Source organism: Oncorhynchus masou, chromosome 32 (genome assembly GCF_036934945.1).
Source record: "Oncorhynchus masou masou isolate Uvic2021 chromosome 32, UVic_Omas_1.1, whole genome shotgun sequence".
NCBI classification, from domain to species: Eukaryota; Metazoa; Chordata; class Actinopteri; order Salmoniformes; family Salmonidae; genus Oncorhynchus; species Oncorhynchus masou.
In genome coordinates, this window is record NC_088243.1 from 18,680,928 (window position 1) to 18,697,718 (window position 16,791).

The 16,791-nt window shown below is 43.1% G+C and overlaps 1 protein-coding gene across 1 annotated transcript in view; it reads right to left on the reverse strand.

Annotated features, from left to right (window-relative positions):
• Positions 1 to 7,583: 7,583 nt before the first annotated feature.
• Positions 7,584 to 16,791, reverse strand: part of LOC135525662 (rho GTPase-activating protein 5-like) — an 80,495-nt gene continuing 71,287 nt past the window's right edge. Inside the window, exons 6-7 of the mRNA XM_064953417.1 lie at positions 10,636 to 10,741; positions 7,584 to 9,922 (exon numbers count right to left, since the gene is read on the reverse strand). Coding sequence (XP_064809489.1) covers positions 9,595 to 9,922; positions 10,636 to 10,741 — 434 coding nt within the window. The 3' untranslated portion in view covers positions 7,584 to 9,594. The remainder of the gene's footprint in view (positions 9,923 to 10,635; positions 10,742 to 16,791) is intronic.

The following is a 16,791-nucleotide window of genomic DNA, read 5'->3' on the forward strand; positions in this document are numbered from 1 at the left end:
CATCTTCCCATCAATTTTAACCATCTTCCCTGTCCCTGCTGAAGAAAAGCAGGCCCAAACCATGATGCTGCCACCACCATGTTTGACAGTGGGGATGGTGTGGTCAGGGTGATTAGCTGTGTTGCTTTTACGCCAAACATAACATTTTGCATTGTTGCCAAAAAGTTCAATTTTGGTTTCATCTGACCAGAGCACCTTCTTCCACATGTTTGGTGTGTCTCCCAGGTGGCTTGTGGCAAACTTTAAACGACACTTTTTATGGATATCTTTAAGAAATGGCTTTCTTCTTGCCACTCTTCCATAAAGGCCAGATTTGTGCAATATACGACTGATTGTTGTCCTATGGACAGAGTCTCCCACCTCAGCTGTAGATCTCTGCAGTTCATCCAGAGTCATCATGGGCCTCTTGGCTGCATCTCTGATCAGTCTTCTCCTTGTATGAGCTGAAAGTTTAGAGGGACGGCCAGGTCTTGGTAGATTTGCAGTGGTCTGATACTCCTTCCATTTCAATATTATCGCTTGCACAGTGCTCCTTGGGATGTTTAAAGCTTGGGAAATCTTTTTGTATCCAACTCCGGCTTTAAACTTCTTCACAACAGTATCTCGGACCTGCCTGGTGTGTTCCTTGTTCTTCATGATGCTCTCTGCGCTTTTAACGGACCTCTGAGACTATCACAGTGCAGGTGCATTTATACGGAGACTTGATTACACACAGGTGGATTGTATTTATCATCATTAGTCATTTAGGTCAACATTGGATCATTCAGAGATCCTCACTGAACTTCTGGAGAGAGTTTGCTGCACTGAAAGTAAAGGGGCTGAATAATTTTGCACGCCCAATTTTTCGGTTTTTGATTTGTTAAAAAAGTTTGAAATATCCAATAAATGTCGTTCCACTTCATGATTGTGTCCCACTTGTTGTTGATTCTTCACAAAAAATACAGTTTTATATCTTTATGTTTGAAGCCTGAAATGTGGCAAAAGGTCGCAAAGTTCAAGGGGGCCGAATACTTTCGCAAGGCACTGTATTTAATCCATTTTAGAATGAGGTTGTAATTTAACAAAATGTGTAAAAGTCCCGGGGTCTGAATACTTTCCAAATGCACTGTATGTGGAATATTTTTGAACCATTGTCTTCCCTGACAATAGGTACTGACAGGAGGAGTACTATGAGTCTGTCAGAGTTTCACGCTGAATGGGGAGGCTTTAGTGGTCCACAAAACGAAGAAGCAGGTGTCCCTTCCAGTGATATGGAGCTGATCATCCTTACTGGACCTGGTGCTAGTGAGGATGGTCTTCATGGAGACTGTAAGCCCTCCGTCCTTCGACTTCACAGCCTCTTCAATGGTAAGGTCCCTTGCACCATAGGGACACTTGACCTCCTCACTGCTGTGGTGTCCACTAGACCATAAGGTGAGGCACCCAGGATCACAGACCCTGTGACGCAAAGTCCTGACTCTTGCACACCCATCCCTGTCACCATTTTTAATGCCTTGATGCCCTCCTCTTCGTTATCTGTGCCCCACTTTACAGACCCACCCCATCCAACAACTGTGATCAGAGGACACTTTTTAGGAGCAACGGAGTAACACGCTTGGCCCTAACCACTGCTCCATAATTGCTGCCCGTCAACCTCCCTCTCCTCATGGTGTGCCAGTTGGGGTTGGTGCGCTGTCCAACTATTGCCTGCCGCATAGCCTCCAGCTGCTCCACCGACAGCGCCATGTCAGATTGCCCCAGGTGCCCTTGCTTTTTTTTAGCAATGTCCGGTACAGACAGGGGTGGCAGGGAGGGTAGTGGTTGTTCTAGCTCAGGTTCAAGGAGACATGCCATTCCACTGAAGCTGCCCCGTAGACTGCTCCTTTTCCATGGAAGATGTTGTAGTCTTTGAGCCAGGCACAGGTCCTCCACTGACTGCACCTTGTTGTGCACGGCTGGTTTCCTCCACTCACATTCCATATCCGTACTGCAGATATTGTGAACCACAAATAGGCTGCATGGCTACACTCATGTGGTAGAGAGAATCCTCTGGTCAACTAGAGACCTGCCAAGAGGAAGGATGTTAAGTGACACAAGCCTTTCAATGCATGACTTTGAACACCTTGAATTGTTGTAAAAAAATGTGCCATATAAGGTTTTATTTGATGACATTACAGCTGTAGAATATTTAATAAATTGTAATTTTCATGAGGACAAGTGGTTTTTACACAAACTTTGAATTGATAACTTGGGATTTTATTTTTTATTTTATTTAAATTTTATTTATTTCACCTTTAATTAACCAGGTAGGCTAGATGAGAACAAGTTCTCATTTGCAACTGCGACCTGGCCAAGATAAAGCATAGCAGTGTGAACAGACAACACAGAGTTACACATGGAGTAAACAATAAACAAGTCAACAACACAGTAGAAAAAAAGAGTCTATATACATTGTGTGCAAAAGGCATGAGGAGGTAGGCAAATAATTACAATTTTGCAGATTAACACTGGAGTGATAAATGATCAGATGGTCATGTACAGGTAGAGATATTGGTGTGCAAAAGAGCAGAAAAGTAAATAAATAAAAACAGTATGGGGATGAGGTAGGTAAAATTGGGTGGGCTATTTACCGATTGGACTATGTACAGCTGCAGCGATCGGTTAGCTGCTCAGATAGCAGATGTTTGAAGTTGGTGAGGGAGATAAAAGTCCCCAACTTCAGCGATTTTTGCAATTTGTTCCAGTCACAGGCAGCAGAGAACTGGAATGAAAGGCGGCCAAATGAGGTGTTGGCTTTAGGGATGATCAGTGAGATACACCTGCTGGAGCGCGTGCTACGGGTGGGTGTTGCCATCGTGACCAGTGAACTGAGATAAGGCGGAGCTTTACCAAGCATGGACTTGTAGATGACCTGGAACCAGTGGGTCTGGCGACGAATATGTAGCGAGGGCCAGCCGACTAGAGCATACAAGTCGCAGTGGTGCTTTAGTGACAAAACGGATGGCACTGTGATAAACTGCATCCAGTTTGCTGAGTAGAGTGTTGGAAGCTATTTTGTAGATGACGTCGCCGAAGTCGAGGATCGGTAGGATAGTCAGTTTTACTAGGGTAAGTTTGGCGGCGTGAGTGAAGGAGGCTTTGTTGCGGAATAGAAAGCCGACTCTAGATTTGATTTTCGATTGGAGATGTTTGATATGAGTCTGGAAGGAGAGTTTACAGTCTCGCCAGACACCTAGGTACTTATAGATGTCCACATATTCAAGGTCGGAACCATCCAGGGTGGTGATACTAGTCAGGCGTGCGGGTACAGGCAGCGAACGGTTGAAAAGCATGCATTTGGTTTTTACCAGCATTTAAGAGCAGTTGGAGGCCACGGAAGGAGTGTTGTTTGGCATTGAAGCTTGTTTGGAGGTTAGATAGCACAGTGTCCAAGGACGGGCCGGAAATATATAGAATGGTGTCGTCTGCGTAGAGGTGGATCAGGGAATCGCCTGCAGCAAGAGCAACATCATTGATATATACAGAGAAAAGAATCGGCCCGAGAATTGAACCCTGTGGCACCCCAATAGAGACTGCCAGAGGATCGGACAGCATACCCTCCGATTTGACACACTGCACTCTGTCTGCAAAGTAGTTGGTGAACCAGACAAGGCAGTCATCAGAAAAACCAAGGCTACTGAGTCTGCCGATAAGAATATGGTGATTGATAGAGTCGAAAGCCTTGGCATGGTCGATGAAGACGGCTGCACAGTACTGTTTTTTATCGATGGAGGTTATGATATCGTTTAGTACCTTGAGCGTGGCTGAGGTGCACCCGTGACCGGCTCGGAAACCAGATTGCACAGCGGAGAAGGTACGGTGTGATTCGAGATGGTCAGTGACCTGTATGTTGACTTGGCTTTCAAAGACCTTAGATAGGCAGGGCAGGATGGATATAGGTCTGTAACAGTTTGGGTCCAGGGTGTCTCCCCCTTTTAAGAGGGGGATGACTGCGGCAGCTTTCCAATCCTTGGGGATCTCAGACGATATGAAAGAGAGGTTGAACAGGCTGGTAATAGGGGTTGCGACAATGGTGGCGGATAGTTTCAGAAATAGAGGGCCCAGATTGTCAAGCCCAGCTGATTTGTACGGGTCCAGGTTTTGCAGCTCTTTCAGAACATCTGCTATCTGGATTTGGGTAAAGGAGAACCTGAAGAGGCTTGGGCGAGTAGCTGCGGGGGGGGGGGGTGCGGAGCTGTTGGCCGAGGTTGGAGTAGCCAGGCGGAAGGCATGGCCAGCCGTTGAGAAATGCTTGTTGAAGTTTTCGATAATCATGGATTTATCGGTGGTCACCGTGTTACCTAGCCTCAGTGCAGTGGGCAGCTGGGAGGAGGTGCTCTTGTTCTCCATGGACTTCACAGTGTCCCAGAACTTTTTGGAGTTGGAGCTACAGGATGCAAATTTCTGCCTGAAAAAGCTGGCCTTAGCTTTCCTGACTGACTGCGTGTATTGGTTCCTGACTTCCCTGAACAGTTGCATATCACTTGACATATCAATTATATAGTGGGAAGGATCCTATAAATGAAGACTGTGTTATTGCATGTACCACTCTGAATAAATAAATACTGTGCATTTTTAAGATTTTATCTGGTCGTGCAACTATACTGAAAATATATAAATGCAACATGCAACAATTTCAAAGATTTTAGTGAGTTACATTTCATATAAGCAAATCAATCAATAAAAATAAATGAATTTGGCCCTAATCTATGGATTTCACATGACTGGGCAGGGAAGCAGCCATGGTGAGCCGATGCCTTCCCAGGACCACCCCACTTGGAAGCCAGGCCCACCCACTGGGGAGCCAGGCTCAGCCAATCAGAATTAATTTTTCCCCACAAAAGGGCATTATTACAGACAGAAATACTCCAGTTTCATCAGCTGTCTGGGTGGCTGGTCTCGGATGATCCCGCAGGTGAAGAAGCCTGATGTGGAGGTCCTGGGCTGGCGTGGTCTGCGGTTGTGAGGCCGGTTGGAGGTACTGCCAAATTCTCTAAAATAACATTGGAGGTGGCTTATGGTAGAGAAATAAACATTGATGTCAGAAGGTGAATTCACCAATTTGTAAGTCGCTCTGGATAAGAGCGTCTGCTAAATGACTTAAATGTAAATGTAAATGTACTCTGGCAACTGCTCTGGTGGACATTTCTACAGTCATGACAATTGCACGCTCCCTCACATCTGTGGCATTGGGTTGTGACAAAATTGCACATTTTAGTGGCATCTTATTGTCCCCAGCACAAGGTGCACCTGTGTAATGATCATGCTGTTTAATCAGTTTCTTGATATGCCATGCCTGTTAGGTGAATGGATTATCTTGGCGAAGGAGAAATGCTCACTAACTGGGATTTAAACAAATTTGTGAGAAACATTTGCGAGAAAAGTTTCTGGGAGCTTTTATTTCAGCTCATGGAACATGGTACCAACACTTTGAGTTTATATATTTTTTCAATTATGAATATATATATATATATATATACACACACACACAGTACCAGTCACAAGTGTTTTTCTTTATTTTTACTATTTTCTACATTGTAGAATAAACTATGAAATAACACACATAGAATCATGTAGTAAGCAAAAAAGTGTTAAACAAATCAAAATATATTTTAGATACTTCAAAGTAGCCACCCTTTGCCTTGACAGCTTTGCACACTCCTGGCATTGTCTCAACCAGCTTCACCTGGAGTTCCCACATATGCTGAGCACTTGTTGGCTGCTTTTCATTCACTCTGTGGTCCAATTTATCCCAAATCATCTCAATTGGATTGAGGTCGGGTGATTGTGGAGACCAGGTCATCTGATGCAGCCCTCCATCACTCTCCTTCTTGGTCAAATAACCCTCACATAGCCTGGAGGTGTGTTGGGTCATTGTCCTGTTGAAAAACAAATGATAGTCCCACTAAGCGCAAACCAGATGGGATGGCGTATTGCTGCAGAATTCTGTAGTAGCAATGCTGGTTAAGTGTGCCTTGAATTCTAAAAAATCACCTACAGTGTCACCAGCAAAGCACCATCACACCACCTCCATGCTTCAAGTAGTGTTCACACATGAGGCGATCATTCGTTCACCTACTCTGCGCCTCACAAAGACACGGCGGTTGGAACCAAAATTCTCAAATTTGGACTCATCAGACCAAAGGACAGATTTCCACCGGTCTAATGTTCATTGCTTGTGTTTCATGGCCCAAGCAAGTCTCTTCTTCTGTGGCCTGTTTTATGCAGTCTCCTCTGAACAGTTGATGTTCAGATGTGTCTGTTACTTCAATTGCGTGACGCATTTATTTAGGCCGCAATCTGAGGCGGTTAACTCTAATGAACTTATCCAGCAGAGGTTACTCTGGGTCTTCCTTTCCTGTGGCGGTCCTCAAGAGAGCCAGTTTCGTCATAGCGCTTGATGGTTTTTGCGACTGGACTTGGAGAAACGTTCAAAGTTCTTACTTTCTGGATTGACTGACCTTCATGTCTTAAAGTAATGATGGACTGTCATTTCTCTTTGCTTATTTGAGCTGGTCTTGCCATAATATGGACTTGGGTCTTTTTCCAAATAGGGCTATCTGAATACCTACCCTTGAGGCTAATTGTAACCTTTTGTATCAACCATCTTCACCTGTACCCGAGTATCCTCTGACTGCTCTCCGATTACCATTCCATATGTTTACCAGGAGGTAAGACAAGTTTACAACAGATGTCATTGTATTTTTATTTTGGTCCTTGCTATGCGGAATCCTTGTGACGTCCCAACTCTGACGTCACTGAATTGAAGTGGTTTATCTAATCTAATGGTTTAAGGTTAGGGCAGGGTTCAAACGATCCCGGATAGCACTAGACTTTTCCTTTTGGTGCATATTTCTGAGGACAATTCTATTGAAATACAGACATTTAAATAATATATTATATGATTACACATTTTGAACAAAAAACCCCAGAAAGAACATTTAAAAAAACATTCTACAAACATGAGCAGGCCAGGCTGCAATACATTTTTATGAATATAAAATTAAATATGTTCATGTTGCGGCTAGGACATGTTTCCCCACCAGGTGGTGTACTTTCATCACTTCTCGCCTGAGGGGGGTTGTGTGACTGGGACATCGAATTAATTGAACTGAACAAACTGTTCCCGAAACTACTGCAGATCCTGTAATTTAGGTTTCAAGCGGATATGAGCTTAAATAATTCATTAATGTGACAAATAGGTTCTAGTCCTGTCACATGAAATGTTGATTGTGTTGTATTGCTCTTCAGCTACTCTTTTACTTTCATACTACACCATGTCAATCAGAGGAGGCTGCTAGGAGGAGTTATAGGAGGACAGGCTCATTGTAATGGCTGGGATGGTATGAATGGAGGAGTCAAACATGTTTCCATGTTTTTAGTGTTTGATATCATTCCATTAATTCCATTCCAGCCATTGCAATGAGCCGATCCTCATATTGCTCCTCCCACCTGCCTCCAATGATGTCAATGCAGTCCAACAATGACTAAACCCTGTAATAATATTCCCAGCTGTATAAGAAACGAGAGCATATTTCAACACCATTTAGACTCAAGCTTGGAGAAAAAAAATAGAAAAAAAACTTTATTATGAAAAAATTATGGAGTAAACAAAACTCGATTTTTTTTTTCATTCTCAAAATCATTTATTTACTATAATACATAGCAGATGTTAAAATCTTAAGAGTTTGTACACCGGCTTGAATGAGGCAGATCTTATGAATAAAATACGTTTGCGTTTTATTGAAACTACACAAAAGGTATATTCTATCTAGCAGCTGCACACTCCTTTCTCCCCTTCCACCACATTATCTGGAGTGTCTCTATAGAGAAGAATAACAATAATAGGTTGTCTGAACTGGCATCCTATTCCCTATATAGTGCACTTCTTTTGACCAGGATCCATAGGGCTCTGGTGAAATGTAGTGAACTACGTAGGGAATAGGGTGCCATTTAAGTCACAGGCATAGTCTTGAGTCTTAAAAATGTCTTTGATCTGTCAATCTGTTTCCCCCTTCATCCCACCAAGCTCCTCTCTCCCTCTACTTACACTTTTCCTTTCCAGAACTTTCTAAGCAGCATCTTTTACTTACAGCAAAACAGAATTCCGTACCATTTACAAAGAAGCAATGGTTCTTTATTCATAAGATGAATGGCATTAAGTACACAGTCAATTAATCTAGCCCAAACATTTTTGTACATCATACCACAAATAAATCTGATTATAGTAGGTTTTACAAGATTATACAGAATTTCAGTACCCCATGGTATTTTGCTAATAATAATAATCTTATCTGCTGATATATATATATATATATATATATATATATATATATAGATATATATATATATAGATATATATATATAGATATATATATAGATATATATATATATTTACACACATATATATATATATATACACATATATATATATACATATATATATACATACACTTATATATAATTTTCCCCCCTCTATTTTAAGAAACAATTAGACAGATAACCAAAATATGATATTAAGAGTTAACTTGCATTGCAAAAAGAATGAATGAACAATAGATACAATTTCAGCCCTGTTTCAATGTTCTCTCAATCAAGTTAGATAAAAAAATATCATCTGAATGAAAGCGTTAATATTGAGGTGTAAATTCAGTCTTTTTTTTATTGTTCATTTTTTGGAGGCAAAAAAATACATGCGAATTTAGTTGAACAAACAGAGGAAAACAAAGGGCTCTTATTGGTGAGTATCAAGACATTTCATCTATGAAACAAAACAAGAGAGACCGAGACTGCTTTGCAATGAGTTCATTTCAGAGTTAACACAGAGATGTGCCAGTAGGGTTCTAGTAGTGGGATGCTTCCTTCAGAAGCTTCTGCTCCAATAGGAGGCCTGTCTGTCTGTCTTATGTCCCGGTCTGGTACAGTACAGCATCAGTCTTTCACGTAGAGTCCCCTCCCAAACAGTGCGACGCGTTGGGAGCAGGTAGAGACAAAGCCTGCCAACGTTCACTGTCTTTCTGTCCCTCAAACCGTTCAGATAAAAATGTAAATCATACTGGTAAAAATACAAGAATCCATCATCATCGCCAAATCATACAAAAATAAACAAGCAGAAGAATGTCTACGCTGGTAGAAGTATCATAACAGATGATGCCTCATCTAACGTCAAGTTCACTTGAATGAATAAAGGGTTTAAAAAAACAAAACACAACTAGTATAAATATATTTTCCTTATATTTTGCAAGGTGTTGTAGAATTTAGCAAATAATTTTTGCATCGCATGTTTTTGTCCGTTTGCTAGAGGCATAGAGCATCTTTATTACTGTGATTACTGTACAGCACTGAATGAACAAAATGCATTTGTTTTGATGTTGTTTTTTGTTCCTGGGGGAGAGCTCGATGAGTCAGTCACCCCTGAATTCAGTCAGTCGCCCAGAAAGGGGAGCAGAGAACAAAGTTGATCATTTAGTAATGTTGTTGTTTTGCAGTCAGAGGGACACCAAAGGGAGTGGAAAGGAGGACACATCACCCCATGTCCCCCCCACCAGCCCAGCCTTACCCCTACCCCACCTGGGTCTATATGAGTGGTTCAGGCTGCAGGGACATGCTGTGCTGGATCTGCTGGGGCTGGAGAGGAGGAGGCAGCTGCAGGGGCCTCAGGGCCTCCACCATGCTGTGACAGTGGTGGGGTGGTGGGGTGCTCTCGGTGCTGGAGCTCTCCTGGATGTCTCCGCTGTAGAAGAAGTAGTGGCTCTGCTGGATGAAGGACTCGATGACAGACTGGTTGAGCTTGGTGGTGGAGAGTGTGTCCTTGTTCTCAAAGTCGGGACGCATCAGTGTGGGCCAGAAGCAGATGGATAGATTGTCGGCTGTCATCAAGGTGGTCTTACTCTGCTGGCTCACCCTGGGGAAACACACAAGTTCCCTCATTTATTCCAACCATACTTATTTTGGACTTTATTTCAAAAATAAAGAATCAGGTACTCAATTAGAGGGGAGTGCAGATAACTCTGGTCTCCAGAACAGTAGCTGTACACTAAATATACCTTCCTAATATTGAGTTGCATTCTTGATACACACGGGAAACTGTTGAGCATGAAAAACCCAGCAGCATTGCGGTTTTTACACAAACCGGTGCGCCTGGCACCTACTACCATACCCTGTTCAAAGGCACTTAAATATTTTGTCTTGCCTATTCACCCTCATCTCAATTGTCTTAAGGCTTAAAAATCCTTCTTTAACCCGTCTCCTCCCCTTCATCTGCACTGATTGAAGTGGATTTAACAGGTGACATCAATAAGGGATCAAAGGTTCACCTGGTCCATCTGTCATGGAAAGAGCAGGTGTTCATAATGTTTGTATACTCCGTGTATATCACAACAGAACTGAATTATGTTCATGTAGCATCTCCACGTATCACTACGTTTTCTCCCTACTGAACACGGCCCGGTCCAACTACACAACTGTATGACATGCTTGTTTCTATGACTATGGTCACATAACAAACATCATGTATACTTTGCAGCTTACTTCAGACATACTTCAAATTGCACCCAGTATCAGTCAGCTGAAGGCCTGAGACTGTTTCTGATCTAGGGTCACAGGGTTGTCTCTTACCTGTTCAGGTGAGTGATGACGTATTTAAACACCTCGTAGTTCACTGCAGGGAACTTCCTCACTATTTCTTTCAGCACTTGGAGTCTTTCTATGTGGTCCACAATTTCTGAAAGGAGGAGAACAGAGTTTTTGCTCATTCCTTCCCTTGGGAGAAGAAGAAACAATTAAAGGAGTATCACGAAGCCGACAAGGCTGCCAATGACCTCCCACACAAGAAACACATTCAAATACCAGCTAGACCTTCGGCAGATACAACACCAGCCCACTACGTTGACAGTACTACATACCAAAATACATAGTCTATGTGCCGGACCCCCAGATTGGGGCTGTCGGTATCATCTGGGGGCACAATGTCTCATAGTGATTTTCTTGTCACTCTTTCTCTAATTAATAACAGCATCAAATGCACTCCTGTGTTGGATGAGAAGCTCTAACTCCACGTAAGATCGCTGAGTAATAAGAGATGTAGGGACAAACCATGTATAAGGACGTCAACTCTCTCAAGGCATTTAACATACCAATCAGATACACTTTATCACAGCCTGCCAATTAACTCTGACCAAAGTGCTATTGTCAAGGTCAACCGGCCGAGACTACTGGGCTAATCAATAGTTAGAATGTCATATGAGTGTGAGTGTTATGTGTCCCAGAGCAGAGCACTGGGCACCAAGGCTGGCCAGGGCCTGAGACCAACGCTGCATCCCAGATGGCAATTGACCAAAGTACTACACACACTACCACACAGGCTGGGGCCTCCAGCGACCGGGAGACCCATGGGGCGGCGCACAACTGGCCCAGCGTCGTCCGGGTTAGAGGATGGTTTGGCCAGCAGGGATGTCCTTGTCCAATCAAGTTCTAGCGACTCCTGTGGCGGGCCGGGCGCAGTGCACGCTGACACGGTCGCCAGGTGTACGGTGTTTCCTCCGACACATTGGTGTGGCTGGTTTTTGGGTTAAGCGAGCAGTGTGTCAAGAAGCAGTGCGGCTTGGTTGTGTTGTGTTTCAGGGGACGCACGGCTGTCGACCTTCACCTCTCCCGAGTCCGTACGGGAGTTGCAGCGATGAGTCAAGACCGTAACTACCAATTGGATACCAAGGAATTGGGGAGAAAAAATGGGTTAAAAAATATATATAAAAATTAAACACACAGGTTGTGTCCCAAATGGCACCCTTCTCCCTATATATTGCACTATCCTATGGGCCCTGGTAAAAAAAATAAAAAAAAGTAGTGCACTATATAGGGTGCCATTTGGGACACAGGGAGCCAGGCAGGCAGGGGAAAAAGATGCAGATGCATGAAAATCTTGGCATCCTTGGGCAGGAATTTGTCTTTCAGGAAGACAACTGTGAGCTGAGTGTGATGTGACTGAGAGGTGTGAATTATACCTGGGGTTGAAATGTTAATGCAGGCTTGCAATTCTACAGCAAAAACACAGAGATAAGTGTGTATACAGTCATGGCCAAAAGTTGAGAATGACACAAATATTAATTTTCCCAAAGTCTGCTACCTCAGTTTGTATGATGGCAATTTGCATATACTCCAGAATGTTATGAAGAGTGATCAGATGAATTGCAATTCATTGCAAAGTCCCTCTTTGCCATGCAAATTAACTAAATCCCCAAAAAACATTTCCACTGCATTTCAGCCCTGCCACAAAAGGACCAGCTGACATCATGTCAGTGATTCTCTCGTTAACACAGGTGTGAGTGTTGATGAGGACAAGGCTGGAGATCACTCTGTCATGCTGATTGAGTTTGAATAACAGACTGGAAGCTTCAAAAGAAGGGTGGTGCTTGGAATCATTGTTCTTCCTCTATCAATCATGGTTACCTGCAAGGAAACGTGCCGTCATCATTGATTTGCACAAAAAGGGCTTCACAGACAAGGATAGTGCTGCCAGTAAGATTGCAACTAAATCAACCATTTATCAGATCATCAAGAACTTCAAGGAGAGCGGTTCAATTGTTGTGAAGAAGGGAAGGCTTCAGGGCGCCCAAGAAAGTCCAGCAAGCACCAGGACCGTCTCCTAATGTTGATTCAGCTGTGGGATCGGGGCAACACCAGTACAGAGCTTGCTCAGAAATGGCAGCAGGCAGGTGTGAGTGCATCTGTACACACAGTGAGGCGAAGACTTTTGGAGGATGGCCTGGTGTCAAGAAGGGCAGCAAAGAAGCCACTTCTCTCCAGGAAAAACATCAGGGACAGACTGATACTCTGCAGAAGGTACAGGGATTGGACTGCTGAGGACTGGGGTCAAGTCATTTTCTCTGATGAATCCCCTTTCCGATTGATTGGGGCATCCGGAAAAAAGCTTGTCCGGAGAAGACAAGGTGAGAGCTACCATCAGTACTGTGTCATGCCAAGAGTAAAGCATCCTGAGACCATTCATGTGTGGGGTTGCTTCTCAGCCAAGGGAGTGGGCTCAATTTTGCCTAAGAACACAGCCATGAATAAAGAATGGAACCAACACATCCTCCGAGAGCAACTTCTCCCAACCACCCAGGAACAGTTTGGTGATGAACAATGCCTTTTATAGCATGATGGAGCCCCTTTGTAAGGGTTGTCGTCGGGAGAAAGAGAGGAGGACCAAAGCGCAGCGTGATAAGTGTTCATGATGATGTTTAATTAAAACTCAGAACACTAAACAATTCATGACAAGGTGAATTTACCAAAACCGAAGCAGTACCGTGTGGCCCAAACACTCACATGGAAGCAAACACCCACAAACCAACAGTGAAACCCAGGCTACCTAAGTTTGATTCTCAATCAGAGACAACAATTGACAGCTGCCTCTGACTGAGAACCATACTAGGCCGAACTCAAAAACCAACATAGAAAAACAAACATAGACTGCCCATCCCAACTCACACCCTGACCATACTAAAACAAAGACAAAAACAAAGGAACTAAGGTCAGAACGTGACACCCTTGCCATAAGGCAAAAGTGATAACTAAGTGGCTCGGGGAACAAAACATCGATATTTTGGGTCCATGGCCAGGAAAATCCCCACACCTTAATCCCATTGAAAACTTGTGGTCAATCCTCAAGAGGCGGGTGGACAAACAAAAACCCACAAATTCTGACAAACTTCAAGCATTGATTATGCAAGAATGGACTGCCATCAGTCATCAGATGTGGCCCAGAAGTTAATTGACAGCATGCCAGGGCAGATTGCAAAGGTCTTGAAAAAGAAGGGTCAACACTGCAAATATTGACTCTTCGAATCAACTTCAAAAATGGTCAATAAAAGCCTTTGACATTTATGAAGTGTGTATACATACAGAGAGAGAGAGAGAGAGAAGTATGTATACATACAGAGAGAGAGAAGTGTGTAGACATAGAGAGAGAGAAGTGTGTATACATACAGAGAGAGAGAGAGAGAGAGAGAAGTGTGTATACATACAGAGAGAGAGAAGTGTGTAGACATAGAGAGAGAGAAGTGTGTATGCTTACAGAGAGAGAGAGAGAGAGAGAGAAGTGTGTAGACATACAGAGAGAGAGAGAGAGAGAGAGAGAGAAGTGTGTATACATACAGAGAGAGAGAGAGAAGTGTGTATACATACAGAGAGAGAGAGAGAGAAGTGTGTATACATACAGAGAGAGAGAAGTGTGTAGACATACAGAGAGAGAGAAGTGTGTATACATACAGAGAGAGAGAGAGAAGTGTGTATACATACAGAGAGAGAGAGAAGTGTGTATACATACAGAGAGAGAGAAGTGTGTAGACATACAGAGAGAGAGAAGTGTGTAGAGAAGTGTGTAGACATACAGAGAGAGAAGTGTGTATACATACAGAGAGAGAGAGACATACAGAGAGAGAGAGAAGTGTGTAGACATACAGAGAGAGAGAGAAGTGTGTAGACATACAGAGAGAGAGAGAGAAGTGTGTAGACATACAGAGAGAGAGAGAAGTGTGTATACATACAGAGAGAGAGAAGTGTGTAGACATACAGAGAGAGAGAGAAGTGTGTAGACATACAGAGAGAGAGAAGTGTGTAGACATACAGAGAGAGAAGTGTGTAGACATACAGAGAGAGAGAGAGAGAGAGAGAGAGAGAAGTGTGTATACATACAGAGAGAGAGAAGTGTGTAGACATACAGAGAGAGAGTGTGTAGACATACAGAGAGAGAGAGAAGTGTGTAGACATACAGAGAGAGAGAGAGAGAAGTGTGTATACATACAGAGAGAGAGAAGTGTGTAGACATACAGAGAGAGAGAGAGAGAGTGTGTAGACATACAGAGAGAGAGAGAAGTGTGTATACATACAGAGAGAGAGAGAGAAGTGTGTAGACATACAGAGAGAGAGAGAGAGAGAGAGGTGTGTATACATACAGAGAGAGAGAAGTGTGTAGACATACAGAGAGAGAGAGAGAGAGAGAAGTGTGTATACATACAGAGAGAGAGAAGTGTGTAGACATACAGAGAGAGAGAAGTGTGTATACATACACAGAGAAAGAGGGAGAGAGAGAGAGAGAAGTGTGTAGAGAGAGAAGTGTGTAGACATACAGAGAGAGAGAGAAGTGTGTAGACATACAGAGAGAGAGAAGTGTGTAGAGATACAGAGAGAGAGAGAGTGTAGACATACAGAGAGAGAGAAGTGTGTAGACATACAGAGAGAGAGAGAAGTGTGTATACATACAGAGAGAGAAGTGTGTAGACATAGAGAGAGAGAAGTGTGTATACACAGAGAGAGAGAGAGAGAGAGAAGTATGTAGACATACAGAGAGAGAGAGAGAGAGAGAGAGAGAGAAGTGTGTATACATACAGAGAGAGAGAAGTGTGTATAAATACAGAGAGAGAAGTGTGTAGACGTACAGAGAGAGAGAGAGAAGTGTGTAGACATACAGAGAGAGAGAGAGAGGAGTGTGTATACATACAGAGAGAGAGGTGTGTAGACATACACAGAGAGAGAGAGAGAGAGAGAGAAGTGTGTATACATACAGAGAGAGAGAAGTGTGTAGACATACAGAGAGAGAGAAGTGTGTAGACATACAGAGAGAGAAAAGTGTGTAGACATACAGAGAGAGAGAGAGAGAGAGAAGTGTGTAGACATACAGAGAGAGAGAAGTGTGTAGACATACAGAGAGAGAGAGAAGTGTGTATACATACAGAGAGAGAGAGAAGTGTGTAGACATACAGAGAGAGAGAGAAGTGTGTAGACATACAGAGAGAGAGAGAGAGAGAGAGAGAAGTGTGTATACATACAGAGAGAGAAGTGTGTAGACATACAGAGAGAGAGAGAAGTGTGTAGACATACAGAGAGAGAGAAGTGTGTAGACATACAGAGAGAGAGAAGTGTGTAGACATACAGAGAGAGAGAGAGAAGTGTGTAGACATACAGAGAGAGAGAAGTGTGTAGACATACAGAGAGAGAGAGAAGTGTGTATACATACAGAGAGAGAGAGAGGTGTGTAGACATACAGAGAGAGAGAGAAGTGTGTAGACATACAGAGAGAGAGAGAGAGTGTGTAGATACAGAGAGAGAGAAGTGTGTATACATACAGAGAGAGAGAGAAGTGTGTAGACATACAGAGAGAGAGAAGTGTGTAGACATACAGAGAGAGAGAGAGAGAGAGAGAGAGAGAGAGAGTGTGTATACATACAGAGAGAGAGAAGTGTGTATACATACAGAGAGAGAGAAGTGTGTAGACATACAGAGAGAGAGAAGTGTGTAGACATACAGAGAGAGAGAAGTGTGTAGACATACAGAGAGAGAGAAGTGTGTAGACATACAGAGAGAGAGAAGTGTGTAGACATACAGAGAGAGAAGTGTGTAGACATACAGAGAGAGAGAGAGAGAGAGAGAAGTGTGTATACATACAGAGAGAGAGAAGTGTGTATACATACAGAGAGAGAGAAGTGTGTAGACATACAGAGAGAGAGAAGTGTGTAGACATACAGAGAGAGAGAAGTGTGTAGACATACAGAGAGAGAGAAGTGTGTATACATACAGAGAGAGAGAAGTGTGTAGACATACAGAGAGAGAGAGAGAGAGAGAGAGAGAGAGAGAAGTGTGTATACATACAGAGAGAGAGAAGTGTGTAGACATACAGAGAGAGAGAGTGTGTAGACATACAGAGAGAGAGAAGTGTGTAGACATACAGAGAGAGAGAGAAGTGTGTAGACATACAGAGAGAGAGAAGTGTGTAGACAT